General features: G+C 40.9%; 1 protein-coding gene across 1 annotated transcript in view; it reads left to right on the top strand.

Moving 5' to 3' along the window:
* The first annotated feature begins 1,821 nt into the window (after positions 1-1,821).
* Positions 1,822-13,688, top strand: part of LOC123506283 (paired box protein Pax-1-like) — a 56,405-nt gene continuing 44,538 nt past the window's right edge. Inside the window, exon 1 of the mRNA XM_045258238.1 lies at positions 1,822-2,196. Within this exon, the coding sequence (XP_045114173.1) occupies positions 2,118-2,196 (79 nt within the window). The 5' untranslated portion in view covers positions 1,822-2,117. The remainder of the gene's footprint in view (positions 2,197-13,688) is intronic.

Raw genomic sequence — 13,688 nt, 5'->3', positions numbered from 1 at the left:
GACCCCTCGGACCACGGCAGTACCTTTTGTCTTCCCTTCCCTCAATCCTTCTTTCTTATTTCCATGTTTCTTTCATTCATTTTTACTTTCATTGCTCCTTTGTCTTTTCTGAATGCTTATTATTCTATTATTTGTGTCTCCTCTATGCTATCTCTGCCTTATCTGTTATCTTATCTCTTTCTCTTTTGTTGTTATTGTGTACGTTTTGTTGTGGTTTAGTTTGTTTTGTTTTATTTTTTATGCAGGAGGGACAGCTGGGAAAAGGAAAAGGTTCACTGTGTTGCCAGTTCCCTGAAAGACTTGGGAGTTAATAAAAATTCAGTAAGTTAGTTTTTAGTTTAGTGAGTTTTTTTTTTTCTCTCTCTCTCTCTCTCTTTCCTGCTTTATTTCTCTTCCTTGTCGTGTGTTTGTATTTTTATTTTGTTTTTCATTTCTTTGTGTCTCCTTTTTAGATATTTCTCTTTTTTTCTTTCATTTTATCTTTTTTCTTTCATTCTTTCTATTTTTTTCTTTTTCTTTCCTTTTCTTTGTTCTTCCTTCATTCCTTCTTTCTTGACTTCTTTGCTTTTCTTTGTTAGTTCTTTCTTTCATTCATTCTTTTGTTTCTGCTTTCATTCCTCCTTTATTTCTCTCTTTTCTCAATTGTCTTTTCTCCGTGTTTTTCTTTCGCTTTTTCTTTTCTCTGTTTTTTTTTTCTTTCTCTCTTGTGTCTTCTTTCTTTCATTTTCTTTATCTATCTCTAATTCATTTTTCTCTCTCTTCCTTCCTTCCTTTCTTTCTTTCTTTCTTTCTTTCTTTCTTGAGCGTCGACATTAAAACAAAGGTCATTTTAAGAACAAGAAAATTTGAATAAGATTATGAAGATGGTGATGTGATGATGTCCGTTATCTACATTCTGATGATGAAGATGGTGGTGAAAGTGATGGCGGTAATGATGATGGTAAAAATAGTTATGATGGTGATAGTGGTGGTGATTGTGCTGATGTAAGGGTAATGGTGGTATTGATAAGGGTGGTGGTGGTGGTGGTGGTGGTGGTGATGGTACTGGCGGCGGTGATGGCGGTGGCAGTAATGGCGTACAGTACATTTTTCACCACCTCGAGGCGAACACACTAATGGAGGAGCCAATTTGCGGTTCTCAGGACGGTGATGCGGCGCCATATTTCCATCACTTCGATCTGTCAGTGTGTGTGTGTGTGTGTGTGTGTGTGTGTGTGTGTGTGTGTGTGTGTGTGTGTGTGTGTTGTGAGTGTGTGTCAGCCACCCCGCTACCTAATTATTTCCTTTCCCATCCAGGGTCTGGTATGAGTGAGAGACAAACTGCCCCAGATAATTCAAGTGTGTCTGACTGCTGTTGCTGCTGCTGCTGCTGCTGGGGATGGCTGTACTGTACTCTCTCTCTCTCTCTCTCTCTCTCTCTCTCTCTCTCTCTCTCTCTCTCTCTCTCTCTCTCTCTCTCTCTCTCTCTCTCTCTACATCCCTCCCCGGGACCGCCCGCGGGCTTCAATCGCCGCAGCTATGGGAGGAATGTCGAAGTAAAACATGAAGGAGAAAAAACGGGTTTGCGCCGTGTGTGTGTGTGAGCGCGCGCGTGGCGGCAAGCGGCAACTACGAGGCGTTATTGGTGGTGTCGGGGCCGTGTTCCGCCTATACGGGACAGCGTCACGCTCCCCCACGCTCCGCGGCCAACGATGTGTAGGGGCGGGCGGGGCCTGCACTGCGTGGGCACCAATCAGCAGGCGTCCCCGGCCATCCCTCACCCCCATAGGCTCGCCTAATAATTGAAGTTAATTTTAGCGTGAGAGCGCGCAGCGCGATAGGCGAGGCAGGCATGGGGGGGCGGGCGGCAGGGCAATAATTGTCAGGCGGGGCCGCCCACGCCAGGACGCGCTCTGCCAGGCGTGTCCGAGGAGGCACTGAAGCATACTCGAGTCGTGGCTCTCCCGCCGGCCGTGCCAGCCCCAGTGAAGTGCCTCTGACCGCCGTGCGTCACGCCGAGCGCCGCGCCGCGCCGCAGTGCCCAGTGTCTCAGTGAGGCGGTGACAGAAAGCCATTTTGTCGCAGCGTGAGTAGCGGCCAACCCGCGGGACCTACAGTGACGCTGCGACCCTCCCGCCATGGGCCCCATCAAGAGTGAGAAGTCCCTAGAGGTGCTGCCCTCGCTGCCATACCCAGACCCTGCCCTCGCTGCTATGGGTGAGTACTGCCCCAAGCTCCTCGCGCCCGCCACCCATCGCCACGGCTGCCACGGCACCACCAACTTCCCAACAAGGCCTTGTACTCCGCCTGCCGTCAGCTAGCTGGCGCCCACTACTGCCCACCCGCTCGGCGCCAAAGTATTTGTGTCCGCCGCGCCCCCGCGGCGCCGTGTGTAAGGGCCGCATCTCGCGGTCTTGCTTCGCGTACGGCGGTGACTTCCACTGCTGTGACCGCCAACACACACACATACGCATAACACGAATACCACCACTACACACACCACAGCGCGGCCCTGTGCCACTCGCCCCGGGATGCTTTCCCGTCGTCGTGGTGCCGCGGCGTGCCTGGCTGTGGCTGATAACACATCTGTCGCCCATGACTTGTATTTCAGTTAGAACTCTGTCCAGATACACATTTAATTAGTGTCAGTACTCACGCGATACCCAGCGGTGGTCCTCGCAAGTGGCACTTCGCGGCCTTTCCTTGCCGCGGGGGATAAGTTTCCGCACCAGCGCCCGCCGTCCCGGCCGGTGCCACGTGTGTCCCCACGGCCGCCACCGCCTCGCCGGCTCTCTGCTGGGCGGATAGGCCACCTAAGCCTCACATTGTCAAGCTGTTCAAACAATCACGCGGGCCACACGCTCACCCTGCGGCGCCGTGGTCTGAATCACGCCTCGCCGCGCCCCACCGCGCCCCGCCAGCTACCCACCCGTCATGACACCCGTGCCCTGGGTCACCGACACACCTGCCGCGCGGTCTCCATCTCCCTCACCATTGCCACATGATCCCCGTGAGGCGGCACCCTGCATCACTCATTAACACAGGCAGTCAGTCTGTCATTGTTTCACCATCAGTCATTCTGCATATCGCTAATAGTTGTTATTGCTATTGCCACTATCACTACAACTGGTACTCCTTCTATAACTATAAGACCACTACTTTTACTTCAAAATTGATAAATTATACAGTTGGCCATTGATTACTTTCAACATGATAATGATAACAATGATAAAAACAATAATGGTTATTGATGATAATAATAATAATAATAATAATAATAATAATAATAACAATAATAATAATAGCAATATTAATAATGATAATAACAATAATGATCATAATAACAATAATAATGATAAAAGTAATGATGTTGGTAATAATTACAACAACAACAACAAAAAGAGAGCAATTAAATGATATTTTCATCATGGTCTGGCAGAATTTAATTGCTATCACCACCACCACCATCGCTAATACTATCATCACCAGTACCATCACCATCACCCCCACAAATACTATCATCACCACCATCGCTATTACTATCATCACCACCATCGCCGCTACGAATAAAAGATACACTATTTTCTATTACAACAAGATTATTATTATTATTATTATTATTATTATTATTATTATTATTATTATTATTATTATTAGTCTATGCATTATTATTATTTTATTATTATTATCATTGTTATTCTTCATCTTCCTTTTCTTTTTCTTCTTCTTATCATTATTATTATTATTGTTATTATTATTATTATTATTATTATTATTATTATTATTATTATTATTATTATTATTATTATTATTGTTGTTATTATTATTATTATTATTTTTAATATTATTATTATTACTGTTATTACAATCATAATTTCTATAATTCTTGTTTAATGAGACGCTATGTTAATTCTTTTATAATAAGTTCTCTTTGTTTGGGCGCAAGATATATCTGTAATAGTAGAAGTAGTAGTTGTAGTAGTGGTAGCAGCAGTAGTAGTTGTAGTAGTGGTAGCAGCAGTAGTAGTTGTAATACTAGAAACGGTAGTGGTCAAATTAGTAGTTTATGTCACCATTATTATCATTATTATTGTTATTATTATTATTATCATTATTATTATTATTATTATTATTATTATTATTATTATTATTATCATCATCATTATTATTATCACTAGTAGTAGTAGTAGTAGTAGTAGTAGTAGTAGTAGTAGTAGTAGTAGTAGTAGTAGTAGTAGTATAACCATCATCACTATCTTTATCCTTATTAGCGGGATCGGAGGAGGCAGCGGCAAGGACGGCGGCGGCGGCTTTGGTGGTGGTGGTTGCGGTAGTGGTGGTGATGGTGGTGGTGGTGGCAAGTGGCGGTGGTGGTGCCCTAACTTCATGAGCGGAGCGGAGCGAAGGTTTAAAGATATGAATTAATTTTGGCGATGTACTGTACATACATACATACATACGTTTATCATTTTCTTCTTTTTCATTCCTTTCCTTTTCCTCTTCTCTGTTTCTCTCTCTTCTCATAGGATCGTTCACTCTTTATCTTAATCAACTGGAACATTTACAAACACTAATTTCTTCATAATAGTCAAAAGAATACGTGCTTGTTTACCCGGCAAAGATCAGATCACTCGTCACAATCCCTCTCCTTGTTACCCATCTATATAATTCATCACACTGACCTGAGCGTTAACAAGAGACGACCTTAAGAGAAAGAAAGTTAAAACTCCCTATTAACTCAATTACTACTGATTACTGAGTCTGTTCCATTCATCTACTGCTGTGTGTGTGTGTGTGTGTGTGTGTGTGTGTGTGTGAGTCGCCCTTATTCAGAAACACTTTGCTCTCTCACCACAATTTTCCAAGGCCACAGAGACAACTATAGCCTTACTTTCAAGACAGTTTCTCCTTTTAATGAACCAGAAATGTCGCTAATCCATCACCAGAACCATGAAAATACTCTCAAAAACACGAGTATCTTTAACTAGAGCCTCTGGAAACTAATGGTACATGGTGAGAGAGGAAAACGCTTAAGAATACAGGCCTGTGTGTGTGTGTGTCCACTAATCACCTAACAGACTCATGGTAATTACGAAATGGTCTAATTGCGTAGTTTAAGTTACCGCTAAATTAAACTGTTTATATATTATTTACTTTTATTAGTCTGTTTAAAATTTTCCTCGTTTTTCAATGTTGAGGTTATTTTTTTTCTATTTTTTTTATTTAATTCATTTATTGTGTGTGTGTGTGTGTGTGTGTGTGTGTGTGTGTGTGTGTGTGTGTGTGTGTGTGTGTGTGTGTGTTTTATTTTATTTATTTATTTATTTATTTATTTATTACCTTTATTATCGCTGTCTAATTCCTATTCTTATTTTGTTCATTTTAGTTTTCATCTTCTCATCCTCCTCCAGTTTCTCTCTTCTTTCGCCTCCTCTTCCTCCTCTTCCCCTTCTTCTTTTGCACTGTATGCGTCTCTTAAGGGCGAAATAAAAACATTATTCTTTTTTCTTTTTCTTCTTCTTTTTCTTATTCTTCTTATCATCATCATCATTATTATTATTATTATTATTATTATTATTATTATTATTATTATTATTATTATTATTATTATTCGCGAAGGAGACGAAGATCCGTAACATAATTTCTTCTTTATGCAAGATTTCATCATTTAGTTACGGAGAGAGAGAGAGAGAGAGAGAGAGAGAGAGAGAGAGAGAGAGAGAGAGAGATGCGATAAAGTAGGGAGAAAGAGAGAGAAAGGAAAGAGATAAAGAGAGAGGTTTAAATGCAATTCTTTCCTTTTTTTTTTCTTCTTCCTTTTCTTATTTTTTTTCCTCTCAGAGTTTACAGTGAAACAAGAAAGCGTCATAACTATTCCTCGCGTTGTACTTTTCATCACTCGCATTGTTCCCCTAATTACATTTCACATTAGTGCGAGTGACCGCCAATAAACTCATGGTGAAATTTCGTCTTTTTCTCCTTCGCCTCTTATTCGTATTTTCATTATTCTTCGGTCACTTTTTCCTTTCCATCCTCTAATTTCTTTACAAGCGTGTCTTTCCTTCATTTTTTTTTTTCGAGAACTAAGACAGGTATTCTTAATTAAAAACTCTTTGTTCTCTCATTAATATTATTTTCAAAGCCCACAGAGATAACTAATCGCGTTCTTGTGGGTAATACTTGCTCGATGATGTTGTTTCATTATTAAATTCAAACTAAAGTCAAGAAAAATACCCGTGAAAATATTAATTGCTTCCGTTACGATATTCTTAAAGTGATACAAAGGTTATATATTTCTTCGTGGTGGTCTAGTTCGGAGTCGCCATTCATGAAAATATTTGTTACTTCCGCTATAATTTTTTTAAAGTGGCATAGAAGTTGATATTTCTCTGGATTGGTCTTGTCAGGGTTCGTCTCGGCAGATCAACCTTCCCTAACACGCTCTGCCTTCTGCGCCTTCCTCGGTCACACCAATTACAAGCACTGCATCACTAAACTCTCTCTCTCTCTCTCTCTCTCTCACTCTCTCTCTCTTGCCGGGTAAATCCATAGCCAACTTCCTCCTCTCTATATATTCCTCCTCGTTTCTCCTCCTGACACGGCCACACCACCTCAGTTTCGCCCATTACAAGCATGTCCTCTTTCATTGCATCCATAAACTTCCCCTCAGGTGTTCCTTTCCCTCTGCCAGGTAAATCCATCTCCAACATTCTTTTCTTTCTGACACGCCCGCACCACCTCAGTCTTGCCCATTACAACCCTGTCTTCTGTCACTGCATCCATAAACCTTCTTGCAGCTCTCCCTCTCTCGCTCTCTCCCTCTCGCCCTTACTCCTGCCAGGTATATCCATCTCCACCCCTCACCTGTCCACGGATTAATGAGTACTAATTGACGTGTTCAGCGGTGACGGTCAAGGTGCCACCGCCCACACATCAGGAGCGCCACTGGGATGACACTCTTGGGTGGCACCTGATGTCTGGCGTCTTGTTGTGGGGGTTCTTTGACTTGCCTATTGGGTTTTAAGCTTTGAAAATGTGGTCGAAATCTTTGGTCATATTTCATTATTATTGTTTCATTGTATTTTGTTTTTGTGAGATCTGAAGATTTGCATGTTTGGTTTGGTGCAATTCAGTGGTTGCTTGATAAAGATTTTGGGTCTTCAGTATCATCAGGGGGTTTCCAGCTAGCGGAGTGTTTTCTTGACTCTAGTGGTATAGTTTGATGAGTTTTCTACAAATTTAGTATGTTTTAGTGTAAGTTATTGGAGTTTTTAGGGGTGTTTCAATTTCTCTAGTGGTGGTTTGATAAATTGCCTGTATCTTCAACAGGCTCTAGTGTAAGTTATCAAAGTTTTCAAGGGTGTTTTAATTTTTCTATGTGGCTTTGATAAGCTGTCTATATCTTTGACATGGCCTAATGTAAAATATCAAGTTTTTCAAGAGTGTTTTCGTATTTCTAGGCGTGGTTTAATAAGTTAACAGACTCTAGTGTAAGTAATCTCGGTTTCCAAGAGAACATATTTTCGTATTTCTAGTTATGGTTTAATAAGTTCCCTACACAGTTAACAGACTCTCATCTAATTACTCTTCTGATATAATTTTATGCCATTTGACCTTTTACCCTTAATTACCAGTGGAAGCTAATATGTTGCAGTGAACTGGTTAGATACATGTGGGTGTGTGTTTGTCTCCAGCAGTTAAGACTCGTATCATTTAATCCCTGACATCACACACAGGAACGATAACAGTGACTCTTAAACCTGCGCGACTCGAAACTCGTTTGTCAGCTCACCAACGAAACCACTTCACTTGTAGACGATAATCGAGTTCCGCGGGAAGTTTGGAATGGGAAGGTACATTTAGGGAGGTGTGAGGCCATTTCCAGGCTTTTTGTATGGTATTCAATCAACACGTGATGATGGTAAACACACGAACAAATGGAAGACTGTGGTACTAGACTGAATAATGAAGCGGAAAGACAGCGACACCCAGCCAGTCCTTGTGAAGTGTTTTAAAGCGTCATGTTCTCTCACCAGAATTGTTTTTAAAGACCAAAGAGATTTTTACTTGTATTCGCAGGATTTTTTTATTGTTTTTGTTATAGTTTATTTTCTTTTTTTCTTTGTTTTTGCTAATATTGCGGAGTCTTTGATATTTACCACAATCATCATGAAAATAGCAAAACATTTCAAACCTCCCTCTTGAATCATAAAAAAAAAAAAAGAAATGCTGTCAAAGGATCGAAACACTTCAAGAATTTGGAATCACAGGAACTTTATCTCGTTTTTGTTTTGTTTTTTTAATGAAATTCCAAAATCTTTTATGACTAGCGGAACTATCATGAAAATACCTGAGAGCCGACCAAGAGAACCTTCTTTACACCTCAGAAATCCAAAGAAACACCATCAAAAAGTATCCAATCATAAACACTTAGATTTCTTGTTTTTGTTTTGTTGCTTTTACTGAAATCCCAAAAATTCTTGATAATATCCACACCTATCATGGAAATATCTAAACCTTTATTGCACGTCTACAATCAACAAAAACACCTTTAAAAGTCTCCAATCACAAGCACTTAGATTTCTTGTTTTTGTTTTCTTGCTTTTACTGACATTCTGAACATCCTTGATAATAACTACAAGTATCATGGAAATATCTGAAAATCAATAGAACGTTTATTACGCCTCTAAAAGCATAACAAAAACACCCTTAAAGTCCCTAATCATAAGTAAGATTTTTTTTACTGAAATTTCTAAGATCATTGATAATTCCTAGAACCGTCTTAAAAAAAAAAAAAAAGCTTAAAAATTGCCAACACGACCTTCATTACGCTTGTAAAATCATAACACCTTTAAAGTCTCCAACTCACAAGTACTTAGATTTCTTGTTTTGTTATCGTTTTTACTGGAATTCCAAAAAAAATCCTTGATAATTACTAGAACCGCCTTGAAAATACCTGAGAGCCGAGCAACAAAACCTTCATGACGCCTTTAGAATCATAACAAAACACCTTCAAAGTCTCCAAATCATAGGTATTTATATTTCTAGTTTTTCTTATTGTTTTTTTTTTACAGAAATTCCAAAAAAAATCCTAATAACCACAACCACACCAGATAATTCCCAATAGAACCTTCATCACACGTCTAAAATCACAAGAAAAACAACGTCAAATATTTCGTAGAGCCTGTTGAGTACTCAGGGAAAGACACCAATACCTTTCAGTACACAGGGCAGCGCGGCGGTGTGGTGGAGCCTTCAGTAACTTGCTTCTTTGTGAAATACCGCCTCGCTTTGTAGTTCTCCTGTTTTTTGTTGTGGTTTTGCTCAGGACGGAGGGAAGGGAAGCTGTCCAAACATTATGAAAGAGAGAGAGAGAGAGAGAGAGAGAGAGGAAGTGCTCATCAACTCAACATCCACTTCTTTCCCTCTTCTTCACCCTTTCTTCATCCACTCCCTATCTTCCTCTCTCTCTCCTTCTCGCTCTCCCTCTCCCTCTCCCTCTGACGGCGGCCATCTTGTTTATCGCCAAAGGGTGTACGTATTAGAGCGTAATGGCGGCGCAGATGATGGATTAGATATTCAAACATCATTATCACCTTCACTGTCATCACCGCCATCATTTTCATTAGCGCGCTCACACCCACACACACACACACACACACACACACACACACACACACACACACACACACACACACTTCATCATCACCATCCTTCACTTTCGTCATTATCATTCGGCGTGCAGCCTTCATTATCGGGGTGTGTTTGGTAGGGATGATGAAAAGGGTGGAAGGTGGTGATGGCGGTAGTGGTGGTGGTTGTGGTGGTGGTGGTGGTAGTGGTGACGGTAGTAGTAGTAGTAGTAGTAGTAGTAGTAGTAGTAGTAGTAATAGTAATAATAATGATTATAAGTAGAGAAGGAAAATTTAGAGAAAAGTCGTGGTTTTGTTGTCAATGAGTAAATTCGATTTTCCTCTCTCTCTCTCTCTCTCTCTCTCTCTCTCTCTCTCTCTCTCTCTCTCTCTCTCTCTCTCTCTCTCTCTCTCTCTCTCTCTCTCTCTCTCTCTCTCTCAGATCCTATCAAGATACCTTCACACACACACACACACACACACACACACACACACACACACACACACACACACACACACACACACACACACACACACACACCGCCAGCTGTGGTCACGGGTGGCGGGTGGTTGTGGTCGTCACTGTTACGTATCTTGACACTGTGGTCGTTGCTCCTGTCCCTACACACACACACACACACACACACACACACACACACACACACACACACACACACACACACACACACACACACACACACACACACACACTGGGTCACCTCAAAACCTTAACTGTCCCAGAAATTCTTTTTCGTCAACTTTTTGTTTATTTTTTAAAGAGTGCGATGTTGCCCTTTGTGTGTGTGTGTGTGTGTGTGTGTGTGTGTGTGTGTGTGTGTGTGTGTGTGTGTGTGTGTGTAATAGTAACAGTAACTCATCTACCCTCTATACTTGATAAGGGAAGCTATATGAAGCCATCATGCCTCCACGTGGCTCTCCCTGCATAAAACACGCCTTCTTACGATGTGACTGTGAATAAATTTGCCTAATCTTCCTTCAGAGCTCCTCATTGACTTCGCACTGACACACTGAGTGCTGAGACTGTTTTTTGGGTGCTCTCCGCGTCACCTTGGCTTTGAATTGATTCGTGGTGGTATTATAATGAAGGAACTTGATTCATTATTATCGCTGATTCGAAGGAAGTGACTACAGGTTAAAGAAAATTAGCGGTTTTGTGTACGTGAATAGACAATTATTTTCATGAAACGAAAGAGAAATAATTGTTATTGAAGAAAGTGATTCCGTTGATTCACTCTGGAAAATCTTGTTACAAATTTTAAGAGTTAATGAAGGAAATAAAAGTGTATTTTTTTTCAGTTAAATGTTCTCAAACCGAAGTTAATTCCATGAGAGTAAACAATGTCACCAGTTTATAGAAAAATGTGAAAAAGACAAACATTTTTTGTCCAAACGTTCGCAAGATCAAATTTTCTCACATAAAGGAGAGAATGTTCATCGATAAAGGAATAAAGGATGCAGGAAATGATAATAAGAAATAAGAAGAAGAAGAAAAGATAAAGAAAAAATCAAATAAAAAGGAAAAAGGAAACCAAACCAAACATTTCCTCCTTGAACGATCACACACACACACACACACACACACACACACACACACACACACACACACACACACACACACACACACACACACACACACACACACACACGGCAAAATTTCCTCACATAAAATAAATAGAGAGACAAGAAAAAAAAAAGAAGAAAAGAAAATTCCGTGAACAGCAAATATTTCAACACTTACAAGACAACATAATGAAAACACAGAGGCGAACACTTTCCCAGAGGTCCAATTAATCAGGTGAACCAGATATAGGAATGTGTGGGCCAGTAAATTGAGAGAGGGAGAGAGAGAGAGAGAGAGGGGCGAGGGTAGAGAGGTGACTATGGGGTGTGTATGGGATAAGGGGGTATGGAAGTGGTTAGAAGGGTGAGGGTACAGGGAGCAAGGGGCAAGAGGACCCGAGGGAGGTGGTGGTGGTGGTGGTGGTGGTGGAGGTTGCAAGGGTTGTGGTCAGGTTAGCAAAGGTTGTCTTCGTCAGCAGTGTGGGGAACAGAGGAAGGGTGTTTGGTGGAGGATGGAGGTGGAAAGGTGGAGGAATTGGTAGTGGAGGGGCTTTCTTCCACTACACCAGGTCATTATTTTTCTCTCCCTCTTTTCTCTATTTTTTTTCTAGTACTTCTTCTTCTTCTTCTTCTTCTTCTTCTTCTTCTTCTTCTTCTTTCTCTCCCTATTCTCTTATTTTTTTTTATTTCTTTGTACTATTCTTCCTCTTTTTCTTCTTCTTCTTCTTTCTCACTATTTTCTCTTTTCTTCTGTTTATTTCCCAGTATTTCTCCTTCTTCTCCTTCTTCTTCTTCTTCTTCATCTTCTTTTTTTTTTTGTTGCTGTTGTTGTTATTATTGTTAATGTTGTTTTGTTAATGTTGTTGTTCTTCATCATCATATCCGTCCTCCTCCTCCTCCTCCTCCTCCTCCTCCTCCTCCTCCTCTTCTTTTCCAAATGGTAGTGAGGGAAGAGGTGATGGTGATGGTGGTGGTGATGATGGTGATGGTGGCTCATTTCTCATCACCATCATCATTTTTCATTGTGGTGGTGATGTGATGGTAGTGACAGTGATGGTGGTGGTGGTAGTCTCTCTCTCTCTCTCTCTCTCTCTCTCTCTCTCTCTCTCTCTCTCTCTCTCTCTCTCTCTCTCTCTCTCTCTCTCTCTCTCTCTCTCTCTCTCTCTCTCTCTCTCTCTCTCTCTCTCTCTCTCTCTCTCTCTCTCTCTCTCTCTCTCTCTCTCTCTCTCTCTCAACAGGGATAACCCAACACCCTGTCCTTCCTCTCTCTCTCTCTCTCTCTCCCTCTCCCTCTCCCTTTTCCCCTCTCTCTCTCTCTCTCTCCCTCTCTCCTCCATACACTAGTTACAGATGAGGGGAAAAAGAGGGTAAAAAGCATTGGATGGCCAGTGGCAGAGGGGAGATGAGGCAGACAGACATCTCTCTCTCTCTCTCTCTCTCTCTCTCTCTCTCTCTCTCTCTCTCTCTCTCTCTCTCTCTCTCTGCACCTGTGGTAATTTCACTGATAAGATTTGATTTACCTTCCACATGTGTTAGAGAGAGAGAGAGAGAGAGAGAGAGAGAGAGAGAGAGAGAATGGAAATGTTTAGGAAGAGGGAAAAGATGATGGTGAAGGAAGGGGGAAGGAATGAAAAGATAGAAGAAGAAAGCAGGAATGAAGGAGAGAAGGCAAGAAAGGATAAACAGAGAAGATCGAGGAAGAAAATAAGGAAAATAAGAAAGAGAAGAAGGAATAATAATGAAAGAAAGATGGAAGGAGAGAAGAGGGAAGAGAGGAAAAATGAAGAGATAAGGAGAAAAGAGAAGGAAAAAAAGGAAGAAATGGAAAGATAGAGAAAGATGGATGGAGGGAAGGAAAGAAGGAGAGAGAGAGAGAGAGAGAGAGAGAGAGAGAGAGAGAGAGAGAGAGAGAGATTCTACATTGAGAACATGAAGGAACAAGAGAAGGAGTGTCAACCGCCTTCATCTCCTTCCTCTCTCTCTCTCTCTCTCTCTCTCTCTCTCTCTCTCTCTCTCTCTCTCTCTCTGAAAATGGAGGATGAGAGGAAGAGAACGAGAGAGAAAATAAGAACAAAAAGAAAGAAAAGAGGGAATTAAGTGGGAATAATGAAGGAAGGATAAGTGGAAGGAAAAGAAAATATGAAAAACAAAATATAATAAATGAAGGTAAAATAATAAGAAAAAATAATGATAATAGTAAAAATAATAATAAGTAAAATAAAGAAATAAATAAGAAGTGATGAATAGCAAAACAAGGAAACAACGAGAGAAGAGAAGAGGAAGAGGAAAAAAAAGAAGAGGAAAACTAAATGAGAGATAAAGAGGAGGAAGAAAGGGAAATAGAATAGAAATAAATAAATTAGGAGAAGGGAAAGGTCAAGCAGAGAGAGAGAGAGAGAGAGAGAGAGAGAGAGAGAGAGAGAGAGAGAGAAAATAAACAAGATAATAAAAATAAAGATTAACCACAAAGAGAAAGAGAGAAAATAAAGTGAGGAG

Source organism: Portunus trituberculatus, chromosome 19 (genome assembly GCF_017591435.1).
Source record: "Portunus trituberculatus isolate SZX2019 chromosome 19, ASM1759143v1, whole genome shotgun sequence".
NCBI classification, from domain to species: domain Eukaryota; kingdom Metazoa; phylum Arthropoda; class Malacostraca; order Decapoda; family Portunidae; genus Portunus; species Portunus trituberculatus.
This window is presented reverse-complemented; position numbering and strand designations above follow the sequence as displayed.